At 32.7% G+C, this 15,392-nt stretch overlaps 2 protein-coding genes across 5 annotated transcripts; both read left to right on the forward strand.

Moving 5' to 3' along the window:
• The first annotated feature begins 868 nt into the window (after positions 1–868).
• Positions 869–6,495, forward strand: LOC111025375 (phosphoglucan phosphatase LSF1, chloroplastic). 2 transcript variants are annotated; one of them, XM_022303219.2, is made up of 10 exons: positions 869–1,237; positions 1,635–1,741; positions 1,940–2,399; positions 2,572–2,643; positions 3,284–3,405; positions 3,699–3,914; positions 4,501–4,606; positions 4,695–4,807; positions 5,369–5,513; positions 6,179–6,495. In XM_022303219.2, the coding sequence occupies exons 1-10, from the start codon at positions 935–937 to the stop codon at positions 6,296–6,298; spliced, it is 1,764 nt and encodes a 587-aa protein (XP_022158911.2). In that variant the 5' UTR covers positions 869–934; the 3' UTR covers positions 6,299–6,495. The 2 variants fall into 2 exon arrangements, with proteins under 2 accessions (XP_022158911.2, XP_022158912.2); XM_022303220.2 differs by having other exon boundaries at positions 1,097–1,237; positions 1,607–1,741.
• A 663-nt stretch (positions 6,496–7,158) lies between these two features.
• CA1 (carbonic anhydrase 1) lies at positions 7,159–14,687 on the forward strand. Of its 3 annotated transcripts, none has more exons than XM_088128201.1 (10): positions 7,159–7,429; positions 11,588–11,643; positions 11,743–11,889; positions 12,207–12,255; positions 12,350–12,466; positions 12,548–12,601; positions 13,384–13,469; positions 13,788–13,893; positions 14,045–14,203; positions 14,475–14,687. In XM_088128201.1, exons 2-10 carry the CDS (start codon positions 11,597–11,599, stop codon positions 14,511–14,513), a joined length of 804 nt encoding a protein of 267 aa, XP_087984327.1. In that variant the 5' UTR covers positions 7,159–7,429; positions 11,588–11,596; the 3' UTR covers positions 14,514–14,687. The 3 variants fall into 3 exon arrangements, with proteins under 3 accessions (XP_087984327.1, XP_022158915.1, XP_022158916.1); XM_022303223.2 differs by lacking the exon at positions 7,159–7,429 and adding an exon at positions 9,678–9,919; XM_022303224.2 differs by lacking the exon at positions 7,159–7,429 and adding an exon at positions 9,680–9,919 and having other exon boundaries at positions 14,045–14,238.
• The last annotated feature ends 705 nt before the right edge of the window (positions 14,688–15,392 follow it).

Genomic DNA, 15,392 nt, shown 5'->3' on the forward strand with positions numbered 1-15,392 from the left:
GATTGGTAGTTCACGACCATCATATATTATTTCACATACATTGAACTAATAGTAGTATTTGAGATTGTTCATATAGTTTCTTAAAACATGACCTTCATAAATTAAATACTTTAAAGTAATTAAATTGTCATGATGCATACGATATTTTAAAAGCTTACCTACTACCATGTTCCTCTCAAGTCACATAATCTCTGCACTATAATGGATATATATTGTAAAAATATCCATTTTTTATTCATACTATCAATTGATATTTCTCAAATGTTCTTACAGGATTTGCTGAAATTTGATACTTCTCAAAATTCATAAGGACAAATTTTTTTCCCCTAAATATTTTGAATTTTATAAGCATGAATTGATTTTAATATTTTCATAGAATTTAGAATTATCTACATGGATCTAAACCTAAACCAATTGCCTAATCTGATTGGGTGATTGGAATCTCAAACAATCATATACCGTTCATTTGAACGTAAATGATATCACGACACGTGTCCTCTATCCCAATTGGATACCTTCTGAATCTAAATGCTGTGTTGGCACGTTTTACCTTTTATATTTATGACATCAATAAAATCTGGCGGGAAGTTTTGTTTCTCTACTTCTCGATAGAGCATTGTTAATCTACAATCACACACCAATCCAATCAAACAATCCACGTGTCCCCTTAATTGTACGAAATGACGAATTTACTCTCTCTCTGGACCATAATTCGCTAATACAACAGGCGTACCACCTGAATTCATGGTCGCCCACGCAGATGAATAGAAAAAAAAAGAAAAAAGAAAAAAAGAGTAATAAAAATAATAAATATCCTCGTGAGTGGGACCCACCTATGTTCCACGTTAATCGTCTTTGCAAATTTCCGATTCTCACAAAACCGATTTGGGATTTCGATCTTCAGTCTTGTGAGGAGTGGAATTTGAGTTCGAAAATGGCGGTTCTGCAGCTTCCTTGTACGCGGACTATTGATAGTTCTTCTTCGCCATTGTTGAGAGGTAGTAGCTCCTCGTTGTTTTGGGGAAGAAATTTTATACTGGCTGGTCCGAGGGTGAAAGCTCGATTCAATGGTCGAGTTGTTAAGGTTTTCGCGATGACGGATGGCTCTTCTTCTTCTTCTTCTTCTTCATTTAAGATGAACCTCAATGAGTACATGGTTACTCTTGAGAAACCGCTCGGCATTCGGTTCGCGATTTCTGTCGATGGAAGAATCTTTGTTCATGCGCTCAAGAAAGGGGTATTTCTATTTTGTTTTGATAATTTTCGAGTTTCAATCTTGTTGCTTAGAGTTCTGTGGTGTTGTTTTTGGAGTACCATTTGGCTGAACTTTAGATTGAGCTGCGAACCTTTTCTATGGATGTTCATGCGAAATTTTGTTTCTAATTCGTCCTTCCTACAAAGAAAGTGAAATGTTGCCAGAGCATGATTTGAGTTTCGAATTCATCTGTTGATAGAGATGATTAATAGGGATAAATTGACATTTGATACAACAGAGAGAATCAGAATTGGACCAGAATTAGAGCCCTAGAAATATTAGTTGTCTCATACTTCATTGTAATTAAAATGTTTTCGCATTGATTTTGACGTGTTTCTTTTTTACTTCCAGAGTGATGCCTTAAACTTAATCTTTATAGGGTAATGCTGAAAAGTCAAGAATAATCATGGTGGGGGACACTTTAAAGAAGGCAAGCGATTCATCAGGCGTCAAGCTTATAGAGATCAAAGACTTTGGTGATACACAGTATGCACTTTTCACTTGATAGAGCATTTTATCCTTACATTGCCTTTTAATATTAAAAATTTGACCTAGTGTTGAAAATGTATGAACTAAGCATCTTAGTCTTGAAAGTAGATAGAATTTTTCTATGATTTGATTTTGAAGATTTTCCCCATTCATCATTTTTATGTTTGTTTTATTTTCAGTATTTGGTTTCTTCAGGATGATGCTGAAGGAGAAAGCAGGGTCTTTTAGTCTGGTTCTTGAAAGACCTTTCACGCCATTTCCGATTCAACAACTGCTGCTTTCAGACGATCTAGATATTCTATTTAACAGAGGTAGAGTACCTATTGCTACTTGGAAGAAAGAAGTTTTGGCATCAAATTTACAAGCATCAGATGCAAGCAGTGGGAGTTCTGGCTTTACGACTTTCTCCTCTAAGTTCTCAACATCACAAGGTTGGAAATTTCTTAATTATCAAAATGGAGATGTAAAATCACATATGCAGAGAAAAATTCTCACGCCTCAAATCAGCCAAATTGTTGGTATATTTACTGAAGAGGAGCCTGGAGATGGAGAATGGGCTCATGGGAGCTTCCCTCTAGATGAATACGTAAAGGCGTTAGAACGGTCGAAAGGGGAGCTATATTATGATCACTCTCGTGGTATGAGCTACAGTAAGGTGGGTTTTCTGTTTTCATTGTAAAATTTAATACCGTTTGTAGATTGCGTACAGATTTTACATTTTGGATCAAGAATTTGTTAATGCACTGAGAGAGCAAACTTTTTGCCTTTTCATGCTTCATACCATAGCGTGGTGCTAACCTTCTGATTTAAACGTGCCGTGCTGATAGATCACAGAGCAAATTTATGTGGGGTCATGTATACAGACTGAAGCAGAAGTGGAGACTTTGTCAAATAGCGTGGTTAGTGCCTTTTCAATGTTTGTTTATGTAATATAACCATCAGTAATGCATGCATAGAGGTTCATGTTGCTGATAGTAACCATTAGGAGGCACCTCTTATTGGAGTTCATTGCTTAGCTATGCTGTAGATGATCTTCCAGCATTATTCTCAAAAAATTGGAGAAAAGGTGTAATCCAATATCAAGATACTCACTAGATTTTTATGATACCAAAAGTTGATGTCGTCCTAAATTTTATGTGGCATGTTGTCGTTCTGTGTCTTGTTGCATATTTAGACGAGTACAACTAGACCTAGTTTTTGAACCATGTTCTTAGAGTGTGTTTGAAAGTGATTTTAGGCCAAATCACTTTCGTCATTGTCAAAATTTACTTTCCTTTCCATTGATCATATTTGGCAAATTAAAAATTTGATTTTAAGAAAGTTTAAAATCATTTAAATTGATTTTTTAAGGTATTACTTGGATGGTGATTTTAGAAAATCAATTATACTTAAATCTCTTTTTTAAAATCACTCATTATACCAACCATCACTCCCAAATACGCCACCCTTGTGTGTTGAAATTTGCTTTTCCTGATGCTCGTCTGCACTGTTCTGTTCTTGGTCCATCTTGGTTACACTTGTTTTGAACTTCTGCTACAGGGAGTCACTGCTGTACTGAATTTTCAAAGTGCAACTGAGGCAGGAAACTGGGGAATTAATTCCAAGTTAATCAATGAGTCATGCCAAAAATTTGATATTCTCATGATCAACTACCCCATCAGGTGAGTTAAGGCTTTGTACCACATCCCGCTCAAGTTGAAAGAATGTGCTTATCACTGTGGTTGTTTCATAAGAATATTTTCAATCTCCTAAACTAACTCCTTTTAGTCAGAGATTGAATTATAACTCCTTTGAATGCTATATAATTCTTTATATATATATATATATTTTTTTTAAAAAATTCTTTACTAATATTGCTCTGTCAAGATGTGATTCTTCTATTGTGTGAATGCCATGAGGTAGCAATTAAAAACATCGTAGCGTGACTGATTTGATAAAATTTATTTTCTTTCAGGGAGGGAGATTCTTATGATTTGAGGAAAAAACTTCCATTCTGTGTGGGCCTACTTCTACGATTGTTGAAAAAGAAGCACCGAGTTTTTGTAACTTGTACCACTGGTTTTGATCGATCTCCAGCAAGTGTGATTGCATATCTACACTGGATGACCGATACTTCTCTTCATGCAGCTTATAACTTTATCACCAGTTTGCACTCCTGCAAACCTGACAGGTTCGTTAATAAGGATTATGTGTTTCCATTGTAGAATATGTGTTAAAATTTGTAAATAAGGTCTAAAATGGTTATTTTTTAATAGTACAGAGACCAAAATGATCATTTTAAGTACAATAACTAAAATGAACTAAAGTTGAAATTAAAAGTATCAAAATAGTATTCTAATCTAGTCTTTTTCACACTAACCATCTTTTCAAACCTAATATAGGCATGCTTACTCGTTAATTTCCACATCAACTTTTCATTCAAAATATTAACAGATGTTTTCTTGTCTCTTATCTTTTAAAATGAATCTAGGCAAGCTTACTCTTTAATTGTCACATCAACTTTTCATTCAAAATATTAGTAGAAGTTTTCTCAATATATTTGAAACAATTATAAAAATTTAAGGATAGTATTGAAACTTTTGAAAGGGTAGAGATATTTTTTAAACAAATGGCAAAGTTGAAGGGTATTTTTTTTATAATTTAGCCTAATTTTTATTTTCTATTTATCAGTTCATTTGATAAGGATTATGTTTTCAATCTTCGCTTTTATATTTCTTTTCTTAGATTTAAAATACATTCTCAAAATCTTTTTGCAGGCCAGCAATCGCTTGGGCTACATGGGATCTGATAGCAATGGTGGAAAATGGAAGACATGATGGACCCCCCACTCATGCTGTTACCTTCGTATGGAATGGACAAGAGGTAACCTGTAGAACTAGTCTGCGTATCTTCACATTATTCTATTTGTGAAGAAAAAAATATCTATTCCCAACTTTTTTGTGTGGCACAGGGGGAGGATGTAAATTTGGTTGGAGATTTTACTGGTAACTGGAAAGAACCGGTCAAGGCAAGTCACAAGGGTGGGCCCAGATATGAAGTAGAAATGAAACTTCCTCAGGGAAAGTAAGTATAAATACATTATCTTGATACTAAATCCATCTTCTCTGTTGATGATCTTGGTTTCAAATTTTCATGGCGTTTTTAGCATCATTGGATAATCTCATCTATTCATCGGTACTAAATTCAACTCGAATTTTCTGCGTCACTTCAAATGGCATAGTTATTTGAATTCTTTCATTCTACCTAGTTTAACATCATTTTATTTCATTAATATGACGTGAATTTTTGTTCTTTTCTAAAATTTAGTTATGGGTACTCATTTTTTTTAAAAGAATGTCAACTTGAGCATGATTCAATTAATTAAAGTATTGGTAGTGGTAACTTTTTTATGAGTTTGAAAGTTCGAATCTCTATTCTATCATGTAAAAATGTGTCCGCTGAGGAACAAAAACTTAGAAAACTTGGAAGTTCATTGTTCATAAAAATGAGTGGCTTATTTACTTATCAAACACTCTGCACAATTCTACGGATGTAATAGAATAGCCAAAAAATAAAGAGCCACTTTTAAAGAATGGAAAGAAAATGTAGTGTTAAATGCAATATTTAATTTTGATGGGCTTTCAGGTACTACTACAAGTACATCACAAATGGCCAGTGGAGGCACTCAACAACTTCACCTGCTGAAAGGGATGATAGAGGGAATGTCAACAACGTAATAGTCATTGGTGATACAGCCAGTGTTAGGCCTTCAGTTCAACCGCAAATAAAAGTAAGTCGTCTTTTTAAACCCTATTTAGTCTTAAGTTTAAATATTATTTGGTACTTTAGTCCTGGTATGTTTAAAACATTTGTTTTGATCTCTATAATTCTAAAAAATAACTATTTTAGTCCTTATTTGTAAAATTTAGACACAAAATTTATACACAGTAGAAACTTTTAGTTACAAATTTATGGTTACATTTCAAGAAATTTGGTGGGTGAAGTATCGTGCTAAAATTTTGATAGAAAGAAATGAGATGAAAATAATGGGACCAAATTAGTCGCTCTTTAAAAGTTTAGAGACTAAAATAGATGTTCTAAAAGTACAGAGACAAAAATAATATATAAACCGAAGGTTTAATTATGTTTTTGAACTTTGAATGATACTTTCATTTAGACTCTATTGTTAATATCATCAACATAACGTTGATGTGGTATCTCTGTTAATCTACCAAGTTGTTTGTCATATCATGCTAACTCGGCCAAAATTCATTTAATAGACCTACAACTTTAGTATTCCGTTTATGGAATGGACTAAACAGAAATATAGTCTAAAATTTAAAGATGTAAATGAAATTTTTTAAAACTTCAGTGACTAAATAAACCTTAGACTTAAAGTTTGAGACGTATTTTGGGAATTGGTATGTGTCTTATATGAGTGGTATTGTTTCGAAGGATGCAAATATTGTGAAGGTAATTGAAAGACCGCTGACAGAAAATGAGCGGTTTACGCTGGCGAAAGCGGCTCGTTGTGTTGCATTTTCTGTATGTCCAATTAGACTAACTCCCAAGTAGTTTGATCACATTTTGAACTGTAAATTGCTCTTTGGTGTCCCCTACTTCATACATGTAATAATATTCACAATGTAATATGAATAGGATATTATGTTCAGTAAATTAGTAAATTAGTGCAGCTAAAAAGGAAAGAAATAATTGCTCCAACAAATAAACTTTTATTACAAAAGTATGAATATGGACCCACTTTGAGATAAGACTCACACTTTGTTCACTCACTCACTTGATTTATTGGGTTGATTCACCTATGAAAATCAGTCAAACTCTTTACCTTTTAGTCGAAAACATGTACATTAATCATGATATTAAATATCCATCGATACGTTGTCATGTCCATCAACATTTCTATGTATTCATGGATTCGACATCGACACGAGGAATAAATTGAAATTTTCATTCAATTATATATATATAATATTATTATTAGTCAATCTTAAATTTATTTGTAAATAGAAAAATATTGATTTGTTAATTTTGATATTTTTTACGATTTTTTAATTTCTTTTAACTTTTACATAAATATCTATCGATATAATCATTTTACCAATATTTGTATGAAATTGAGATACCTTGGGACCATATTTGTTACTAATTGGTATAGGTGGCTCCATATGAGCTCATTAGAGTCATGGGTGGCGTTTCCTTAGCGCTGTGGCCCCCACTCGCGTCCGACTCATCGAAACAATGTCAAGAGAATGTCGACATTGTATTGTAATGTGTAACTTGTACGTAACGCCTTTCTTCGCCATTTTCTGTCGCCAACTTCCTTCAAATTCCAATCAATGGAACGCCTCCTCTCTCTCTCTCTCTCTCTCTCTCTCTCTCTCTCGAAACATTTCCGCCATGGGAGACGAGACGGTGGCTTCATCTTCATTCCGCCGCCTTCTCGCCGGAGAAGGCACCCGGTTTTCCACAAACTTCCTCCGCGTAATTCGAAATTCCGCTCTCTCTCTTCCCCGTCGCCGGCGCCGGAACGGAACTGCCCAATCTCAGATCGGAGCGCCCCGGTCCATGCGATCATAGGGCTCTGTTTATTTGGGCCTGTTGTGTGTCGGCCCATCTACCTTGTTTAATGACTTCTCGCGAGGCCCAATTCAAGCCCACAACTTCCAGCCCGGCCCAACAACCGAGGTAAACATCTTCAATTCCTTCAACGATCGTGTTTATCGGAGAATTTGGATTAGATGATCATTTCTATACTGTGTTTTCAATGTTTTCAAATTTTCTAATTTTTATATAATTTTAGTGTGTATATAAAAGATGATTATAATAAAATCACTTGATCAGGATGATTTCATAACCATTTTATTTTTAGTTTGTTATTTTTAAAATTTATGTTGTTCAATTCATTGACAAAATTTTTGACTTTTAAAACATATTTGAATTCTTAATCAAATTTTTAAAAAAGTTTTAAATAAAATTTGATCGGTAGATTTTGAAAATATTTATAAAAGCTATTTGACAAAATATACGATAAATTAATGTTTATAAGTTTGATTTTTAAAAATAGAAACAAAGTTTAATTTTTAAAAATAGAAAAAAAAATGAAATGACTATCAACCTAGTCTCAATAATTCATAATTTAAATTTGACATCAATAAACTAACAACTTTATTTTAAAATTTCTCTAACCATGCAAATTATTAAATATTCGTAAATAAATTAAATTTATCCAATCCATCAACTTAAACTTTTAAATTGGTGGTTTATTTATGTTTGAACGGGATGTCATGTGTTGGTATAATTATTTTTTGAAATGGATGGGAAAAGTTTTTGCTTGTAGTGAGAGAAAGGTAAGAGAGAGTGAGATATGGGAGAGAGGAGAGAGAAGATACGAGGGAGCTTGAAAATGGTCCATGTGTCATAATTGTTTGCCATTGGAGTCCATTTTGAGGATAAGAGGTCGAGGATATCTCTTCTTTCTTTCCCATTGTCTCTCATTCACACAAATGCTTCATATCATAATTTTGTGGTACATATTCCTTTTTGGGGATTCAGGATCAAATTTTTGAGATCCAACCATGCCTCATTTTATCTACATTTTTCTCATTATTCCTAGAGAGAGAAAGAACACTACTTTTTCCAACCAAATAAAATACTTGAGACTTTGTTTTGTTTCAACGTCCAATTTAATTCCTATTTATAAAATTTTAATTATACACAATAAAAATTATTTAATATAAATTTATGGTAATATTTCAAGAAAGTCTTGTGCTAAAATTGTGATAGAAAAAAATTTGATAAAAATTAAAATAATTATTTTTTAAAAGTACTTGAATCAAAGTCAAAATACAAGAATTAAAATAGATGTTTCATAGAAAACTAAAATGAACCCAAATTTAAAACACAGATAAAAATATTATTTAAATAAAAAATTAAACTTTTATATTAACATTTTTTTTGTAATATGTTAAAATAAAGTAGTTTGATATATTTGTTTTTGTTTTTTAAGATTGTGCCAAATTTTAAAAAATGTTACTAAGAATTAGCTCGCCGACAAAAAAATTTGTGGACTGTTTTGACCATCATCTTATAATATTAAGAAATAACAGATTCTTAACCGTCGGGTCGCATTTTAAAATTATAAAAAAGACAATTACAATATTTTACTTTCTATTTCCATACATATGTATAATTTTTTAAAATTACCACAAAAGTTTACCTTTTCTATCAAAATTTTTTAGGTTAGGATGTATTTTGTGCTTACCAAAATTAAATATTTGACAACCGAGAGAAAAATGTAAAAATTCAGATTTTTTATTATTTTATTTTTTTAAATAATGAGCTATCAATTTTCTAAGGGTCGTTAGACATAAATTCTCGCTCGGAACAACCCTAAGTATTATCCTAAACAATTGATTTCATTAAGGAAAATATTTAGGTGTCGACTAGTGAGCACTTATCTTTATGTTAACTATCATTGAATTTTTTACCGCTCATTATTAAAAAAAACCTATTTCTTTACCTTCGTATCTTATTTGTCAAAAATCCAATACTCTTCTATATAAGATAAGAGGTGCTAGGTGCTGACTAGTAAACTTCTTTAAGTTCAAATTAGCTTAAACATTGTTAATTATCTTTGTTGTAGCCAATAATCTTCCTAAAATTTATTAGTGTCGTTAAAAGTCTAATTTGTTGTAGAAGTGTACGGCAGTCGAGAGCGATCGTCATTAGATAATATCTCTTGAAACGTTTGGAGCAGAGAGTAGGTTTCAATATTGAATATGTGGAGAAAAGGCATTGCAATGGAGAAGAGAGGGAGAGAGAGAGAGAGAAATTTGGAACACCCAAATCTGATCCAGCAAAGAAGAAGCTGTGGTTGAGTTTTGGTTCACTTTCATTATCCCAAAGAAAAGGAATTCAAAAGCTTTTATATTATAAAGCCATGCAATTGTGAGGCTTTGTGGCACAATGTCGACGGCTTCGATCAACACTACTGCTTGCCTTCACTCTCACTCTCTCTCTCTCAACAAGCCCTCTTCATTTCGCCCTTCTGTTTTTGCCAAACTCAACAACTCTTCTTTTCCTTCTTCCTCTTCCTCTTCCTCTCCTTCCGTCCCGAGCCTCATCCAAAACCGACCCGTCTTCGCCGCCCCTGCCCCTCTCATCGCCCCCACTTGGGTACGTATGCCATTCCCTCTCTCCATATCTCTCCCAGCATTTTCATGAAAAGAAACAATGTGTCGGACTGTTTTATATCGTTGGATGTATAATAGAAAATTAAAAAACAATACTAACTTTAGTAATGTAGATGTATGAAACAGTTATATTATGCCACGGTCGTTAGAAAACAGCCCCATCGAATAATTTTCATCTGTGCATTTACATTCATATGATTATATATTATTAGGAGTTTATTTCTTGGATGGATTAATATTTAATCTGTGCGTTTTTTGAATCTTTTGTTTTGTTTGTTTTTTAGTGATAGCTTAGCTAGGAATTTAGGTAGTTTGCTGTCAGTTGGAGAAAGTGTTGGTTTGGAATTTGCCCATTTCTTCCCAAAAATTTGGATACAATATATAAAATACCAAAATTGTCCTTTATTTTTCTGATAAAAAAAAATAATAAATCATTTGAAAATAATAAAGTGTTAAGAGACAGAGAGGAGAGGTACACTTGTCAGAATTGAGACCATGAATATTCTTCAACAGAATGTCTCTCTCTTCACCCCCACATATTCATTTCTTACGTGGGTGACACATCAAATATGAATGTGGGTGAGGAAAGATATTTCTCATTTCACCCACATTTAATTTTGTACCATTAATTCTCATCTTTCACATTTTTTAGTTCCACCGTTACAATTACAAAGTGATATATAGAATTATTGACCTTGATAAGGTGTCACCTCGAAAGGGTAAGTTGATTGGTAAGGATTTAGGGTCTCTCTTGATCATATTGATTTAAATGTCTCAAGTTTAAATTTTCTGATGAGTTTAATACCAAAAATTTTTCATATCTCTTGGGAGGTCGGACCTTGAGATAGATGCGGGTGTCTCTGAGCATAAAAAAAAAGAGTATATATACGTGTGTCTCGTCTACTGTACTCTACTCGAATTGACTATTCTTTCCACGAATTGACGTGGGTGCATAGTACTTTAATTTTACTCTTTTTTTTGCATCAAAATGAACCTTTATTTTTTAAAAATAATATTTATTCGTTTGAAAATTGTAATGGTGGCAGTCGGTGATGTCTTTCATCACCCACATTCATATAGTTTGACATGGGTGGGTGCAGTGAGAAATGAGGTGGGGAAAGTGATTTCTCATACGCGTGCATGTCACGTGGATTGCTCGCAGAACCCACCAACCTTTTTTCCTCCATCGTGGCAAGCTGCTATTGGTCTCCCATTGGGACACGTGGCAACATCCCACTGAACTGTGATGTTTTTTAATGTAACCGACATGTAACGTAATGCATGGCATCCCAACTTCACCCATCTGTTCCCTTTCACAACATAATTGTTACGTTAAAAAAAGTCTCTTTATTTCCACCTTTAAAAATAAATAAATAAATAAAAGCTCAAAAAAAAAAAAAACACAGCAGAAGTTAGTTGGCGAATTGCACACCAAATTAATCTCTAAATTTAACCAAAATTTTCTCTTTAAATATTTCATTTCAATACCTTCCTCTTCGCTGGAAAAGTCTCGTTTGGTAAGATTTTCGTTTTGCTAGACTTTTTGTTATTCAAAATTAAGCATGTTTAGGAATTAGTTCGTTATTATTTGTTATATATATATATATATATAACTTTGTATTTCTTATTAATATTTCTTTGCTTGTTGCAGAAAGAAGATATGGGTTCATATGAGGAAGCCATTGAAGCTTTGGAGAAGCTCCTCAGGTACTGCAAATAAGGTCTTGAATATATATAATTATTTATTTTTATAAAAAAAGTTGTGGTATATATTATTAATTATTAATTATATTTTGGTGGGTGCAGAGAGAAAGGAGATTTGAAAGCAGCAGCAACATCAAAGGTGGAGCAGATAACAGCAGAATTGAAAACTGCAGATGGAGGGAAGCCAGCATTTGATCCTGTTGACAGAATCAAATCTGGTTTCATTCAATTCAAGAAGGAGAAATATGAGTAAAATTTTTTTTCCTTTATAACTTCTGAATAATTAAGCCCCAATTTTCTTGGGATAATATTGAATTTTGTCGTGTCTGTGCCTATAATCTTAAAGAGGTATGTTATGGATCGAAAGACTTTAAAATCTTTCAAAGTACGTGAGGGTATAATTAATTACCTCCCTCATTTTTTCTTCGATTTGCCCGAATTGCTGATGCGGGTAGTAACACGATTCCATGAATGTTGACTGACCATAGTTTTTTAAAATAAAAAGAAGAAACAGTTACCAAAAGCATATCATCCGACTTGTTGTGACTTCCCTTTGTATGTTTCAGCAAGAATCCAGAGTTATATGGTGAACTTGCAAAGGGCCAAAGCCCCAAGGTATGACTTTTTTTTTTTTTTTTGATATAATTAATATGCTTAAAGTTGGATTATGTTGAGAAAAATTGAAGGGTTATTTGTGGAAAAAATGCAGTTTATGGTGTTTGCATGCTCTGATTCAAGGGTGTGCCCATCACATGTTCTTGATTTCCAACCAGGGGAGGCTTTTGTGGTCAGAAATGTTGCCAATTTGGTCCCTCCATATGATCAGGTATTTTCATTTCTCTCTCTTTTTTTAATATTATTTATTTTGTTGTGTGTGTTATAAATCTAAATATTGAGCTTTTTCCAGAGCAAATTCTCAGGAACTGGATCTGCCATTGAATATGCAGTTCTGCATCTCAAGGTATATAAATATATAAAAATACTCCCCACGTACACATAGATAGAGATTAATGACATTAAAAGGAGGAAAAAACTAAAAAAATAAATAAGTTATTTTTATGTTAGTTTGAAACTAATTTAGTGGTTAATTCTATCTAATATTCTAAAAAATAAAAAAGAAAAATTTTGGGATTGGATGGCTTTCTTTTATCATTCATTTTGTTTTGTTTTTGTCATTTTTTTCTTTTTAACTTTAAAGCTCTTTTTAGGAACCTTATTGTTTCTCGATTCTATCTCATCTTTCTTGTTATCTCTTTCTTTCTTTTAATCCAGAAAAACATAATTATGTTTGGTAACTCTTTCTTGCTTTTTGTTCTCTCTTTTTTATTAAAAAATAAACGGAAACATGTTTGATAACTATTTTTTGTTCTATGTTGTCTAAAATTTTAGATTAAAAAAACATAAAATTTTTATATAAAATTTAATTTTTCAAACTAAATAGTCAAATTTTTATATTTATTTTTTTATACATATTGTGCATTTCAAAAATAAATAATGATATGATAATGCCTTTTATCTCTATTTAAAAAAAAAAACTCAGAATTTTTTGTTTCTAAAATTTCTACACAATTTTAAAAATATTTCTTAAAAATAAGAAACGAGAAAATAGAACAGTTACCAAACAAACATAACATATATAGAACATTACAAAACGGATTCTAAATTTTCATAGGAATATTTAAGATTCGATTTTTTCATTTTTGTGCCATGTAAAATAGAAAATTGGAATTTATACTGATGCAGGTGCAATACATTGTGGTGATTGGCCACAGTGCTTGTGGTGGGATTAAGGGACTTATGACCTTCCCATTTGATGGAAACTACTCAACGTAAGCCCTCTCCTTCAATTTCTCTTCGATTCAATATAAATTTCAAAAAGAAAAGCTCGCGATTTTTCGCGATTAAATTACTCGTAAAAGTTGATCTTATCGTGCAAATCGAAACCATAATTCCAAAACCCGTAATTTTACGAGTGGTAGCTTCATTTGTTCTACTAAACAACATAGTCACACGTAAAAATATACTAATTGACGACAACCTTCAAAAGAAATAGTTATCGAAACATATTTCGACTGAAATTTTAACAAGCATCGTAAAAATTGTATTGAATCTGATTAGAACTCACATTTTCTGAGTTTTCAATACAGTGATTTCATTGAAGAGTGGGTGAAAATTGGTTTGCCTGCTAAGGCCAAGGTGAAATCGAAGCATGGTGATGCAGGTCTTGGGGAACTATGTGCACAATGTGAGAAGGTAATAATGTCATTTTTCACTTCAAAATCAGAGGTTCCAACTTACAAAGTTTGTGTCTAATAGGTCCTTAAACTATTAAAAGTGATAATTTGACCGCTTAATTCGGAAAATTTCATGGCCTTTTTTTCATTTTTTTTTTCTGAAAATGCAGGAAGCAGTGGGAGTATCACTTGGGAATCTGCTAACCTATCCATTTGTGAGGGATGGTTTGGTGAATGGAACCCTAGGACTGAAGGGTGGTTACTACGACTTCGTTAGCGGATCCTTCGAGCTCTGGGGACTCGATTTCAGCTTTACTCCGTCTTTGTCTGTATGAACACCATCTATTATCGGCGGATCGATCTGGTTTTTCTCACTGATTTTCATCATATGATGTACTTTCAATTGTACTGTTCTGGTATATAAGTTTGACAATAAATATGAGGTGGAGTTCATGAGTAACTCCAAGTTCTAAAAAAGTTACCTTTTCCCCATTTCTTTCACGCAATGAGAATGATGCAAAATTTTAAAACTATGCTTCATTTTTCTCTATTTTTCTTCTTTTTTTTACTCTACCAAAATTGCTACTCTTTCTTTGGTAGGTAAAGGATGTGGCCACCATTCTGCACTGGAAGCTCTAGGGACATGTTTAGAAGTTCAATCCTGCAAAGATGAGACTTCTTTTTAATAACATAATCTTTGGTTATGTAGAAGGAAAAAAAAAAGTCTGTTTTCCTGAGGACTGAATCTTCCTTCAATTTGATTGAAACCCATTTCAGGATTCACCAAATTCTAAAAGTTCCATTTCCATTTCATCTCTCTTCTTTTTTCTGATCAAAATTGCATTGGGGATGTAACCAAGATAAAGCACAATATTATTTATCACCAAAATTAAAATAAATTGTTTTAGGCATAAGATGAAAGAAAAAGAAGAGGAAGAAGTGGAAAAAAAAGAGATTCTTGGAGCAGCTTCCAACTTCTATAAAGTGGAAAATCTTGGATTGCATCAGTTTATAAAATGACAATAATATAAAGCATTGTCTAACTAAATTAACAATGGATTTACCGACACAAGTATTGCTTAACTAAAGGCATTACCTCCATAAATTCTCATGTATTTTAATGAATAATAATAGATTTGGTTGGTTTGAGGGTCAGCAAGGTGTCTGAACTTCATTTTTAAAAAACTTCAATTGGTACACACAAGAAATAGACCAATTCGACAGCCTTATGCTCAATTTCTCGTGGGATCAGATTCTGATCGGTATGAGTCAAGATCTAAATACCAACACTAACATAACTCGATGATTAAGGTACCTTGATCATTCTCTAAAGGTCAAAGATTCAACCTCTCATTCTCACATTTATTGTACTAAAAAGAACTAAGATGCGAGGGTCGCCAAGAATAAGCTATAGATGTGTTGGCAAGCACGCTTGTGTGTCTGTCTTTAAATTTTCCACTCTTCTTCTCTCTCTTAAATATATAATAAAAAGTAAAAGCTCAAGTTATATAGATTCTT

Source organism: Momordica charantia (genome assembly GCF_013281855.1).
Source record: "Momordica charantia cultivar OHB3-1 chromosome 8 unlocalized genomic scaffold, Mcharantia_2.0 BLBB01000008.1, whole genome shotgun sequence".
Taxonomy (NCBI): Eukaryota; Viridiplantae; Streptophyta; class Magnoliopsida; order Cucurbitales; family Cucurbitaceae; genus Momordica; species Momordica charantia.